The sequence below is a fragment of the Wyeomyia smithii genome, chromosome 1 (genome assembly GCF_029784165.1).
Source record: "Wyeomyia smithii strain HCP4-BCI-WySm-NY-G18 chromosome 1, ASM2978416v1, whole genome shotgun sequence".
Lineage (NCBI taxonomy): Eukaryota > Metazoa > Arthropoda > Insecta > Diptera > Culicidae > Wyeomyia > Wyeomyia smithii.
The window spans coordinates 48,301,631-48,316,666 of record NC_073694.1 but is presented as its reverse complement, the minus strand read 5'-3'; the positions used below and the strand labels follow the sequence as shown (position 1 = coordinate 48,316,666).

General features: G+C 36.5%; 1 protein-coding gene across 6 annotated transcripts in view; it reads right to left on the bottom strand.

Moving 5' to 3' along the window:
• The window catches only part of LOC129718644 (fasciclin-1), a 432,194-nt gene that overhangs the window by 41,050 nt on the left and 376,108 nt on the right, over nucleotides 1-15,036 (bottom strand). For 3 of the 6 annotated variants that reach the window (XM_055669617.1, XM_055669618.1, XM_055669619.1), the window contains exons 8-9: nucleotides 4,348-4,422; nucleotides 3,546-3,697 (exon numbers count right to left, since the gene is read on the bottom strand). In XM_055669617.1, the coding sequence (XP_055525592.1) occupies nucleotides 3,546-3,697; nucleotides 4,348-4,422 (227 nt within the window). The remainder of the gene's footprint in view (nucleotides 1-3,545; nucleotides 3,698-4,347; nucleotides 4,423-15,036) is intronic. The other 3 variants (XM_055669620.1, XM_055669621.1, XM_055669622.1) reach the window with 1 other exon arrangement.

The window sequence follows — 15,036 nt, the reverse complement described above, 5'->3', positions numbered from 1 at the left end:
TGGAAGTTGGAATGCGGTTTTGTGTAAAAAAACTTTTCGAGTTAATCGTACTGCAACCTATTTACTTGCTATGCCAGAATATTATTGCCGACGAACAACATGGGTTTCTTCCGAAACGCTCCTGTACAACGAATTTACTCTGCCTAACAAGTTTCGTAATCGACAGCTTTATTGAACGATCTCAAACGGACACAATCTATACGGACCTTTCTGCCGCTTTCGACAAAATAAACCATCGCATTGCTGTCGCCAAACTCGACCGTTATGGCATAGCGGCAACTTGCTGTGCTGGCTAGAGTCATGTCTAGTAGGGCGTACTCTGAGTGTAAAAATTGACGACAACATTTCTGAATCCTTTTCCGCTACTTCCGGGATTGCTCAAAGTAGTCATCTTGGCCCATTAGTATTTTAGCTGTACTTCAACGACGTGCACTACTCTGTTAAATGTCTTCGTCTTGCATTTGCTGATGATTTGAAATTATTCAAAAAAATCAAACATGCTGCCGACGCCGCTTTTCTTCAGCAACAACTTAATATATTCGCCCACTGGTGCGAGTTGAATCGCATGGTACTCAACCCGACTAAAGCAGGTATTAGACGAAGCAAATATTTGCTGATTTTCAATACAGATTTAATTTTGTGCAAATGAAAATCGTACCAAAAATAGCAAATATTTGCTTCATCTAATACCTGCTTAAGTGCTCCATGATAACTTTCTCCAGGAAACGAATTCATCAAAGATTCTCGGCGTACTTCTGGACGAAAAACTCACCTTCAAACAGCACATACCGTATATCGTAGCGAAAGCCTCCAGAGAACTGGGCCTCATTTTCCGAATGACACGTGATTTCAAAAAGATTCATTGCTTAGTTACACTCTACTGTTCGCTTGTGCGGTCTTCACTGGAGTACTGTTCTACAGTTTGGGTCCCTCACTACAACAATGCCATTCATCGAATCGAAGGCATTCAACGGCGGTTTGTACGATACGCTTTTCGAATGCTTCCCTGGCAGCAGGCCATGCGTGACACCAGATACGAGGACCGGTGCCAGCTCCTCCAGATCGATACTCTTCAATTACGCCGAGAAACAGCTCGCGCTATGCTAGTTTATGATATCCTGACATCACGGATCTACTGCCATGTCATCCTCCGTCAAATCAACCTGAACGCTCCTACCAGAACCTTACGAAGGACTCCAGCCTTGCACTTGCCCTTTCGTCGAACCAACTATAGCTCAAATAGTGCCATCTTGGATATCCAGCGTGCTTTCAACAGAGTGTCACTAGTTTTCGATTTTCATTTATCTTATAGAGCCTTACGATCGAATTTTTGTCATTGTTCCGAAGACTGTTTTATTAGGAGTCATTAGGACAAGTTATTTTATGTCTGTTGGTAGGTAGTAGGTAAATAAATAAATAAAAGGATGATGAATTAAAACATTTAACACGTTTTTCATAGTCTTTAACAAAACCGAAGAAAGACTAATGGGTCTAAATGATTTTGGGCGCGTCATGCTTGCCAGTTTCGAATGGGAAGAAGGCTGGGTAGTGAGCCTCCATTCTGCTGGAATCTGATTAAACCTTGAACTGGTCCCAAAATTTTAATAAAAGAAGCATGGCTGGGCTCAGACAATTCCATCACAATTTCCACGCTGGTTCTCGTAAAAAAAATCATCCACCATATCTGGTAAGTGTTATATTAGACACAGAACAAGTCTGCCTGGAACACCCGTCACCTAAATCAGAGATAACGATTCCATCATTGAATCCATCACGAGGACCACAGCATAGATTCCATCGTGACGCTTTAGTTAGATTACCAAGTTCAGCGGTATGATCTTTTTCGAGGGTCTTTTGTAATCTGTAAACAACTGAAGTTCTTTTAACAGATTTGCATATTTGAACCCAAGACCCAATAATTAGATTTCCTGTTATATTTGTTATTATAATTTAAGGCTCTCCTACATTGAGTCCAGTCTGAAATATGTTGAGCTTTAGTGAAAAATTTTGAACTTTTTTTTTCGAGGACTTCCTAGCTTTGAATTCCGCCACGGCACATCCCCAACTTGATGAAGACTGCTTAATGGTACAACTGTTATATGTGCATTTATTGCCTACTCATTTACCTAATTCTCATGCACTCCGGTTCTGAGACATTGAAGGTAATTCTTTTCTAAGATGTTTGATTTCTCTATGTAACAGATGATGGTTTCCCATAGCTTGTAGTCAGAGCGTGAAGGTTCATCTAATTTAGTCACAGGATAGCATTTCACTGTTTTATTCGCATGAAATGCTGCTCTCGGCGAATTCTGTGAACTGTAAAAATATGATTTGCCAGAAACATTTAAATCCCCAATATTTAACCTTTATTAAAGAACCATGTCTAGCTACTCCTTCTTGAATCTCCTACTAGAGACTGCCAAAGCACCTTTCGAGTGATGGAGATTTGATTCACATTCATTTATGATATTAAAGCTAAATTCAGTGGAGCTAAAAAGTGGAAACTAGATATTTAAAATAGTATCAAAAGTGCTTTGATGGGTTTTGCGAAATCCGGTTTGTCGGGAATAAATTCAGAACCAAATTTCTTTTTAAATGGTTAAACAGTAACATAGATTTTAAAAATAAACGAATTTGCTTTCGTTGGTCGTTTCTATGGTTTTTGATAACTTGATTATATCTTCCCGGAATCGTCAGATTACGTAACCCGTTTTCATTAACCACAAGAGCAGTTAGATAGAATCGTATCAAAAAGGGTATCAAAATTTTTGAAATTACATCTGCAGGGGCTGTTTTTGTGGTTTTTATGTCATTTAGAATCAGTTTGTTTAAAGACTTTAAGTGCCAGATCGCCAGAAGCCGTATGGAAATCTGTTCCGGAATGACCATTCTAGGGTCATAAAATCGAATCCCTTAGAAGCATAAAAATAAAAACCCTAGAGGAATCCCTACCGAAGTGCCTATTTAAGGGAAGACACCTAAGCCGTAAAATTGCCCTGGTGAAGTAATTTCGTACATTACATACTCCTAAAACTACAGAGAATATATGCAGGAATCGGAAAGAAGACAAAAACCAAAATGAAAATACATATACATTATGAAAAAAGACAAAAAACGATTCATTAAGTGAAATGTCTAGAATTTGAGAATATATGAAATTAGTATTAACCCGCAACCTAATAATGGTAATTTTTGTGGAGCATTATATAGCACATTCGTTCTGTTAATTTTTCTCAAAATCGGAATACAACCGTTACCGAGTGTACAATCCCTTGACATATACAACATGCGAATGTGGGGAAATAAACCAATGTTTGCACGAAAGCGAATGTCGTTTGGATCGAGCAGACTAATCCTGCGAAAGGTAATGGTTTTTTGGATTCTGATAGTTTTTGCAAGACGTAAGCTTTACGTGAATTTTGTGTGTGCACATGGTTCGTCTTCGAACCTGTTGCGATTAGAATAATAAAAAAGAAGGAAACAGAAAAGCTGTTCTGAACTATTTGCAATTAAAAGACACACACACAAAAACGCTGGACACTCACCTGATGAAGTTGTGCACGATCGGATGGCTCAAAGCGTCGTTGCTCGGGGCGAACAGCGTCATCTGCTGCAGGTTGGCCATGGTTTTGAAATAATCCGGCGCGTAGTCGGCGATTAGCTCGTAGAACTTGAACAGGGGTCCGTCTTCCTTTTCCTGTGTTTTGAAAGTGGTTGAAAAATGCTTTTAGTTCGAAGATCTACACATCATCAGATACACTGGAGATTATATGTTGGAAAGGTGGTAGCAGCAGAGTACGGTTAAAAGTCAGAAAAAAGTATCTGTCGTAAGGTAATATGAAGGAAAACAGCCAAACAATCGAACAGACAAACGAACGTCGAAATATGAAAACAGTTTATACTGGTGGGGAAGTCTGTATGCATAGTTAACGTTGACTTGCTTCATTGGAATTGGGTTTGGTTTTTGATTTTTTCTCGTTCACGGAAGAGTTTTTTAGAAAGAGTGAATGAAAAACGAAAACATCCGACACATAATATTAGAAAAAGTTGATTTAAAATTTTATGAATGAATGTAAGAGGTTAACAATTGCATGAGAAAAAAATGTAAGCAAAGTGCATTTGAAAATTGTGAAACTGTTGTGATAGACATTTTGAAACAATTAGTCGATTCCTGATGTTCGCAGCATAATGTTGTGTCCGTTAGCACGAAACGCTCAGGTTGGAATGGGTTTATGTTTCGAAGGTTTAGCTTGCACATTGGTAAGACGGTGCACTGAGTTTGATGACAGTTAGCAGCTTTAGTTGTTGTCTTGAGAGCATTCAAAAGTAATTGCAATAAATTCTTGCCTTTGGGGGCGCGTTGGACGGATGCGAGTATCCGCCATCGTCGTCCGATTCGTAGAAACCGTGATTTTTGAAATGCTGGAATTATGCTTCGTTTTATTTCTGCGTTAACGTAAGTGTTACTTTTAGTAAGGTAACTTGTGGTTTTAAATATTATTAAAGCATTTCATTAACGTTCATGCGAGGGTAAGTACGGACTATGCATGCACGGCTGTGACGAAATAGTGATGCGCCTATTTTTGACAGTTGTATCGTAAATCAACTGAGTTGAAGTAGTCTGTCATTTGGCATCCGCATATATACAGACACAATTAGAGTCGTTAAATATGTTGTTAATTTCGTGTGGCTCAATGCCAGTGTTTGCTTATAATTTTCACTGTTGAAAAACAAAGCTGTTAAATAAACAAAAGTAAATAATTGGTTAGCCCGAACCCGAACCAATTGATGGGGTGCATCAATATTTGCTATGCAAGCCAGAGATAAAAAAAAACATTTCCATTCAAATTGAAAGTTACCTGCGCTTGTAACTGTTGTTTAAAACCACACATCGCACCCGATTATCGATACCCTGCTCCCAATCGATGGCAGTAGTTGTGCGTGGTTACGATCGATTAGTGAATTTTAATTGAATTTAAATTGATCTCGTTTATCAACAGTGAACAACAAACACGCGCTGATAAAAGGGGGTGAAATTTTCAACCCGCAAATTTATGGTGCTATATTTGGGACAACATGGGCTGGAAAATAGAAAGAGTATAAACTAAAATTTTGCCCATTGATGCGGTGAAAATGTCTATTGATAGATCGGCTAGACCGAATAAATGTAGACATTGCCAATGGATGGCAATCCGGAAGGCGTGAAAAGTAAGTGCTGAAAAGTGTAGTCAGATTTGGCTCGAAATCCGCTACAAATATGTCAGTTCAATCGTTTTCAACAAATGACAATCGCGAAAAACAAAACGAATATATATTTTTTCGCTTTATCCGATTGTGCTTGAATTATTTTATCGTTGAATCGTTTTGAAGTTATGGAGCGTTTTTATTTATGCAACGCTGATTTTTTTGCATTAAGTATTTTATTGTTTGCAGTCAACTAGTGTTGAAATTCAGCGATGGGCAATCGAAATAATTCCGATTATTTTAGGGGGAGGAGAGGATTGACACAACAAAAAAAAAGGTGGTAACTAGCTTACGACTACATTTTTTATCGGTTCCCCTGTGCGGATCGAATCTCCATATGCTAACGACAAGCCGGTTGCTGTCGTCTGTCATATTCCATGATAACTGAAACAACGCATCCAATGCAGCTTGTTTTTAACGTCGTAGCTCGTAATTGACGATATAAAAATAAATGTAAATTTATATCAGCAAGGCTGTTATTTGTAAAATGGAATTAATTTAATCAACCCTAAGCAGGACACAGAAGGTTTTATTTTAAATTTGACACGCTAAATTAATAAATTTGTTTTTGGGTCGTTGTAACCAATACATTACTTTGAAATTGAGAGTTTAATTTGACCTTGCATTGAAAATAAGACATTATCAATGTGTTTTTTCGAATTCTAGATGTAAATGATGTTCACGCATCGATAAATGAAAATAAATCTAACCAAATCAAATTATTGTAATAAAAAAACATATTTCGAAGAAACAGGCATCCTGTTCATTTTTAAAGACAATTTGAATCTATGTCGAAATGTAAGAAATTTCATAATATGAAACAATGTCAAAACTATCAAAATTGTCCTATGTCAAAAACATCAAATATGAAATAAACGTCAAAAATACAAGTTACATAAACAATGACATGTAAAAACTCATAAATAAGCTTGAATTATTTCGACTTATCAAAACGAAAATTTATTTTCTATTTCCGACGTTTCGATTTAATTTAAAATCTTTTTCAAGGATTCGAAAGGATAAAAACGATATGTTTTTCAATCCTTGAAGAAGAATTTGTATTAAATCGAAAGGTCGGAAATAGAGAATTGATTTTCGTTTTGATAAGCAGATGAGGGGCCATCCACATACCACGTGGAGAGCTTTGGGAGGGAGGGGGGGTTGGCTAATGTCCACGGTCCATAGAATTTTTTTAGAATTTATATGGACAGTTGTCCACGGAGGGGGAGGGGGGGGTCAAAATCGTTAAAAATCTGTTCACGTGGTATGTGGATGGCCCCTGACTGGAAATCCGAAAAAACAATTTCACTAAAGAGATAATCAGTCGTAAGTTGTTGAAATTAATAAATAACGAGTATGGCGATTATGACGAAACTGTCATTATAGAAATTGTGAAAGATGTTTACAATGTCCAATAGAACCTTTCCTTTAAATGGCAACAATATCAAAGAATTTAAGGATATTATTGCAAAATTATCAAACAAGTGAGGTATTCCAGAGAAAAATAATTAAAAAAAATTGTTTACCATGTTATATCTTATTTTGCTGAAATATTGAATAGTTGTTCCTTTTGGATAAAGATGTCATGTTGACTCACGACTGCTGTTTGAAAAGGGCCTATCCGAAAATGTGACTGATGAAAAAAATATTCTATATCAGAAAAACGGTTTATTTGATTGAAATGATGTTTTACGGAAAGTTGTAGGTAACAAAGTAGCGGTCCCAGAAAAAAATATACAGTAAATTTTTTTTCCTGTGCCAAATATTGATTATCAGTTACATTTTCGGATAAGCCTGTTTTAAACAGCATTCGTGAGTCAAAAAGTGTTAATATTGTGAAAAGTGTTCAATATGTAAAACCGTTAAAAATGGTAAAAATGATATCAATATTAATAACAACATCAAAAAGTAAAAGACAGATATACAAATAATAGGTGTCAGTGTCAACAACAACAACAGTGGCCGAAATGTCAACAATGTATAAGATATTAACGATTTTTAAGATGTTGGAATCGAAAATGTCAGAAAGCCAAATGTGTCAGAAATTTAAGAAAAAAATAGCACATATGTCAATAGTGACAAAAATGTCAAAAATACTAAAACAAAAACAGATAAAAAAATATACAGTTGTACAAAAAAATACAAGTTTGAAACAAACAAGACTGAAATGTCAAAATTGTCCAAACTGATAAAACTGTCAAAGTTCGCAAACATAATGTCAAAAAGGCTAGAAATATAAAAATATAAAAAAACGGATATGTCGAAAACGTTGAAAATAACAAAATTACAGTTGTTTTCAGAGCCAGAACGATGTGACACGTTTAGCAAAGTTGCAGCCAGATTTAGTCTTTCCGGAAAAGACACCGCATAATTTGTTTGAAGAAAAACTAATAAAGACAAAATATATCGAGAAACTATTTTTTAGATTTATACAAAATATCAACCCAAAACCTGGGACATCAAGTTTTGGGATTGGTATACTGTCTTCAGCAAAGTTGTAAATAATAATTTTGTTCTTTGAGAAAATATAAACAATGCAAAAAAATATTTTTTAGAAAACTTTAATTTTTTAGTCTTTATTGCAACATTATTCAGTTTTCCATAGAAAATAGGACTTTTAAAGAGTGGGGTTTTTGAGACAAAAAATTTCCGATTACGAAAACAATTTTTTCCGGTGTCATTTTTCATGGAAGGACAATAATACTATCTACAACGTCGCTGAAAACATTACACTAATCAAACAAATCTGTCTGATTCTAAAATATTTTTTAGAAAATATTGCTACTTTTTTAGTTTTTATTTCTCCATGATCAGACCACCATCAATATTTAGAATTTGTTTTAAGTTTTTATAGAAAAATAGGATTTTTGCAGCACACTTTTTTTTAAAAATGTAGTATGAATTTTTTTTATGTCATTGCATTATTGCATTCGAGAAAGATCTCAAAGGATATAACTCATAAATTGACTTCTCCTTTTTGACGTAGAATTACGGTTTACAGCAACATAGTGGTGCAAATTAAGATCGAAAATATGGAGAGCGTAACGAAAATTGTTCACTCAAACTCAGTTTCCAACGAACTTTCTTCATTCCTATAGGAATCTATTGGAAAATTAGTTATGCGTCTACCAAAATAAATTGCGTAAATTGATACATCTATCGGAAGTTCAAATCTCAGTAGTCACGTATAAAAGCTAGCATGCAAAAATTTAGTCTTCATTGTAGCTTGCTTTTGGGTTTGCTTGCTTGCAATGTGTGCGGAGCTGAGAATAACAAGAGAACTAGAATCATTTCGTGTTATCGGTAAATGGCAATCCTAAATCTACGCTTCTATTCAAGGTTACCAACCAATGCTTCTCTTCAAGGTTACCAGTCAATTAATAAGAAAGAGAGTTGAAAGAGAATTATCACTGAAATTTGCCACATTACACCATTAAATTGATTAACCCCAATCCAAGTATGTATTCCCAAACCCATTGCAAAAAATACTTTGGCATAAAACAGGTCGTCGGTATTCACCGTTAACCTTGCTGTCGTGTCTTATATAAAACCTCTTCAATTATTGATTTATTTTGTTTTTGAATCCCGATCTCTAGTTATCATCCTGGTACCGCATTTTTTATCCTTAGAACTACAAAACAGAGTGCTATCATAAGATAGTCAATGACATCTAAACCGACGAAAGAAACACTTCTGTTAACCAACGTAACACTCTGCATCCGGTGAAAAGAAAAATATTACTCATTTTCGTACCGTTAGCATAATAAGTATAGTAACAAAACGTTATTAATTCATGTTAACAAAAGTCGGATGAATTAATCATAGAATTTTGAATTGATAAATAATTGAACTAGGTTATATCATTGATAATTCTAACGGTGTTTTGATGCATGCTGCTATAACACCGTAAATAAAAAAAAGTAGGAGGTTGTATCCAAGACACGAACTACGCACACTATTAACAAATGCATTGTTGTAGGTGTTTCATTAATGAGTCATACAGTCTACTAATGCATGCTTTGTGCCTCCTCAATAGTGGGGTAATAAAGACACTGGAAACACGAGCTGTAAAAGCTGTTTCACATTCTGTAAATTAGACGGCTGCTACAGATTTAAATTGCTACTATCCAGCATAGATTGCTCGTTGAGTTGTCAAAAATTATTAACTTTCAATGACTTGTGTATTTGCTTGAAAAAGGCATTTTGCTGTTAAAAATTGGATTAGCTGATGGCAATCTTTATGCTGCCCCAACAGTGGGGGAATAATGGCAGTCTGGCGAGACACGCTAAGAAGAACCGCGCTGCTACTGAGACATGGTGACCAACCACAGCGCAAGTGATTTATTTAACTTGAAGGCAGCCACAGGCGCAACCCGCTGTTACTTCTGAGTGCTGTATCTGTTCCTACTGCTGTCAACGTTGTGGACGATCCATCCAGCTCGCCTTCCGACTAATGAATGTAGCTAATTTTCCCAGAAACACTCTTTTATAGCCGAAGGGTGCTACGTAATAGGCCACGCCTTCCTGTTCAGTTGTCTAATTCTCTAATATTCTTTAGACGAATTATTCCACAATTCGCATTCGATATTTGTTGCCAGCGAATAAACACCTATGGTGCTCTCACACACGCAACGGTTTTAACCCGTATCTTATTGCGGTTTGTAACATCAAGCGATTTCGTTTGCTCGCTGTTGCGTGTTGCATCATGTTGCAACTTGGCAGGTGGGAGACGACGAAATTCTGTTAATGCTGATTGATTGAATCGACTTCATATTAGCTCTGCATATTCGAATTAACTGCCTTTGTGAATGCGTTCTAACAGGACAGTTTGTTATTCAAAATCGGTTATGTTGATCGCAGCCTGTGTGCTGTCCCAACAGTGGGGATATTAACTAAATAAACTACAACATAATTTGATTGCTAGGATCCCGCGAAGAATGTTTGCTTGTGTTGATGCTAGGAAATTTTCACCCTTCAATTACTTGTTTATTTGGCTTGAAAAGAGGCATTTTGCTGTTTAAAATCGGTTGCTGATCGCAACCTTTGTGCTGCCCCAACAGTGGGGGAGTTAAGATACACGGACAACATGCACTGTGGAAGCTATTTCACCTACTGTAAATTAGACGGCCGCGACAGATGTAACTGCTAGAATCCGCACAGAATGCTCGCTTGAGTTGTCAAAAATTATTAACTTTCAATGACTTGTTTATTTGCCTTGAAAAAGGCATTTTGCTGTTAAAAATTGGATTAGCTGATGGCAATCTTTATGCTGCCCCAACAGTGGGGGAATAATGGCAGTCTGGCGAGACACGCTAAGAAGAACCGCGCTGCTACTGAGACATGGTGACCAACCACAGCGCAAGTGATTTATTTAATTTGAAGGCAGCCACAGGCGCAACCCGCTGTTACTTCTGAGTGCTGTATCTGCTTCTACTGCTGTCAACGTTGTGGACGGTCCATCCAGCTCACCTTCCGACTGATGAATGTAGCTAGTTTTCCCAGAAACACTCTTTTATAGCCGAAGGGTGCTACGTAATAGGCCACGCCTTTCTGTTCATTTGTCTAATTCTCTAATATTCTTTAGACGAATTATTCCACAATTCGCATTCGATATTTTTTGCCAGCGAATAAACACTGATGGTGCTCTCACACACGCAACGGTTTTAACCCGTATTTTATTGCGGTTTGTAACATCAAGCGATTTCGTTTGGTCGCTGTTGCGTGTTGCATCATGTTGCAACTGAGCAGTTGAGAGACGACGCAATTCTGTTCATGCTGATTGATAGAATCGACTTTATATCAGTACTGCATATTCGAATCAACTGCCTTTGTGATCACGGTAACCCCTATGCCAGGTAAGTATAACTGCCTTTGTGAATGCGTTCTAACAGGGCAGTTTGTTATTCAAAAGCGGCTGTGTTGTTCGCAGCCTTTGTGCTGTCCCAACAGTGGGGGTATTAACTAAATAAACTACAACAGAATTTGATTGCTAGGATCCCGCGAAGAATGTTTGCTTGTGTTGATGCTAGGAAATTTTCACCCTTCAATTACTTGTTTATTTGCCTTGAAAAAAGGCATTTTGCCGTTCAAAATTGGATTTGGTGATGACGATCTTCATGCTGTCCTAACACGGGGGAATAATGGCAGTCTGGCGACACACGCTGAGAAGAACCGCGCTGCTCCTGAGACGTGGTGACCAACCACAGGGCTAGTGCTGCAAGGTATATGATTCTGTCGTCCGTGCTAGGGAAGCAATCATATAACGACCAATCAGAAGACGTAATTTTCGTTTAAACAAGGCTTGACAATTATCAATAGTACAATAGTTTGCATAATCAATCAACAATGGATGCGTGTATAATTTTCCAAACAATTGCTGCAAAAATGAATGAAATCGGTTGAAAACAAACCGATTTATAAGCATTTAAAAAGGGACATATTTCGTCCCCTTTTCGTTAATAGTTTTCCTAATTACATCCCTATGTGGTAGGCTAAAGAAAAACGTAGTTCTACGTCAAAAAAACATAAAATCCCCTGCCTGTATCCTTCTGCGCAAAATCAATTTCCTTCTCGCACCATTAATGCAAAGCAACATGCGAGGCAAGCTCGCGAGACGAGCTCACGAGATTTTGCACGCAAGCTGTCTCAAGTACGCGTGGTCCATGTACCGCACTCGTTAAGTTGAGAGACGAGGTATCTTCGTGTACGTCGCAAAAAAATTCCCTTGTGACGAGACATGGCTCGTACGAATGGTAAGTTTTCCCGCTCGCACGCTGCACACAGCACGAAGCGACTGAATGAGAAACGAGACTTGTAGCCAGCGTTGCCAGGTCATTTTTTTTAAAATCTGGAAAAGGCAAAATAAAAATCTGGAAAAAATCTGGCAGTCATTTCGTGGAGTGAAAGGATAATTTTTCAGATAAAAGTCTTGGGGTACGCAAAATTTGAGGTGACAAAATTGCAAAATTTCGCGCCAAAATTGAAGTGATGACCTTTTTGCGGAACAGAGAAAATAAAATCTGGTTAAAATCTGGATCTTCCATGAAAAATCTGGATAATTGGACATCAAAGCTGTTTACCTGGATACATGTTCAAAAATCTGGATAATCCAGCTAAATCTGGATACCTGGCAACGCTGCTTGTAGCGCAAAGCACACCGTCTCTTCTTTGTGAGAGCGAGATTTCAGAAAGTCTGATTGTGGTATACTCCGCGTTAATATATATGCGCTGTCAGTTCGTACCATCACTATGGGTATCAATGACGGTCGCCCTAGGACTTTGCATTTCCCCTCAAGAAGGAATGCCCTCTTTGATAAGGTCTCACATTGATTCCGGAATGACCACTTTCAACTGTTCTCCCGCTTTGGATTTCAAAATATTAATTTTCTGTATTCTGTACCTCGAATTACCTCGAATTTCCTCGCATTACCTCGAAATATTCGGTCATTTAGGCAGTTTCTTAGAAACTGAAATTCGTCATCTTAGATTCCAAAATGGCGTCTGGAGTTGATTTTTGGTCTCGGAGTATAATTATGGTTCCGGAAATAACCATACTAGATATTTGGTTGGTTCAGAGTGTATTCCGAAAACCTAATGAATGCCGCTTGGATTTAAAAATGGCACAATTTTTGTTACAAAAATCACGATTTTGACTAGTATTTGGTCATTTTTAGACCGGTGCATTTGCCATTTTGAATTTCAAAATGGTGTCCGGAATTGATTTTTCGTGTTTGGGCATCATTCTAGCGGCCATTTTATGCTGTTTTCCAGTAACCGGAAGTCGCCACCTTGGAATTCACCTGAAGTCGATTCCTGGTTTCTGGATATCATCTCGGTTCCAAAATTATCCATATTGGATGGTATTTGACCTTGTTTTCAGCTCTGATTAGTCGATTTTTTTTAATTGCATTTTTTTAAATTTTGGTAGACGCATAACTAATATTCCAGTCGATTACTGCAAAAATAAAAGCAATCCGTTGACCACTAACCAAGTTATAAGCATTCGAAATTGGACAAAAATTAATTACAGGCTCCGATTTTAAACTATCATATTCGATTCCTCTCTTAGAAGCTTGCCGAAAGACGTGGTTCTACGTCAAAAAATTTAAACGTGTCAACGACCTTCTCCCTTATTTTCTTTTGATTCTAGCTACACATAATTCGAGAAATAAACTGGCACATTATTATTGATGAAAACTAATCAAGGAATCCAAAAAATAGCAATTCTAGGCGACAGTGTTGCCAGATATTTTTATTTGGCATTTTAAAACTTAAATTGCATTTTTTGGCATAAAAGTATATTTTTATTTCAAATCTGATAACTCCATCGTATTTTTCAAATTTTATACGAAAAACACCTAGCACTCCGAGAGGTATTATGAACAAAACTCGAGTTACAGTATTTTTAAGAAATTAAGATGATTTTTCTCTGGTTTGAAGCAATTTTCTTTTCACTTTTTTATATTTTCGAATTTGTGATATCAAGGGATATTCTAGAAATTGTTTTTCTAAGAAAACTAGCTCTCCAAAAAATATCAATTTGGAGCGACAGTGTTGCCAAACATATTATTTTTGAATTTAATGATGTTTTTCGGCAAATGATCAAATAATGAATAATGTAAATGAGTACCAGCTTAGTTCTAGACATTATGTATGAATGGTCATAAGAAGAAGAAAATAGAAGTTTTTGGTGCAAAATTACACTTTTATCAAAAAAGATGTCAAGGAGTGGTTCGATTGGCAACAAAGTTGGGATTTTTGCAAAGTGACCTTATACGAACAATTCGCCAAATTTTGAGTCAAATCTTAGGTGGTCGCTAACACGCAATGTAAGAAGTTAAAATTGTCATAAATTCCAAGTGTGTCAAAACTTGTGACAGAAATGAATGTCGAAAATGTCATAAAAGTCATTAATGCTAAAAATTTTAATATCTTAAATACGTCTTAAAATGTCAAAGATGAAAATAAATTAATTGTTATGCATGTCAAAACCATTAGTATTGATACCTTCAATGTCGAAAATTTCTAAAATATTTAGTAATATCAAAAGTTCAAACATGCCAAGGAAATCAAAAATTTAAAAAAATCAAGAATACATATCAATTCAAAAATAGCGAAAATATAAAAAAATGGAAACAATCATATAATATCAAAACTATTAAAAATGTCAGAAATATCACATAAAAAATTAATAATGTTACATTATTTTCGAAAATTCATTATTCTTGCATCAACCAATGTCGTGAATACCAATGAGAACAATGCGGTTTGCGTGATTTAGACAGTTCTGTTTCCAAATTTTTCAGATTACAACATCGCAACATGTTAACTGATATATATTTCCCGAAACATTCTTTTTGTGTATTCCGAGTCAGATTTCTAGCATAAAAACCTCTTCAACTCTTCGAGTAGGATAATTGATGTTGAATAATCATAAAAATGCTGATGATAGATTAATTATACATATAGTCAGTTCCAGCATGTCTACCATAATTCAAAAATCAAATACATAGTGTATAAAACAAAACGGTGAATACTTCAAATTGTGTGCTCATTATAATCCACTCGTTAGCCAGTTACAGTTAGCAATAGATTTAGCTAGTTGTTGTTCAAAGTACAGCCACTCACGCACACAAATACACACTCACACCGAACAAGCTCTGATGCAATTAGGCGTATGTGCGTTCGCATTACTACTCCGTGTGTGTGCAGCCGCGATTCCGGTGAGCGCGCTAGATTAGGTGCGATTTTGTGCCGTTGTTGTTTTTTTGCGACTTCCATACAAACTCTTTC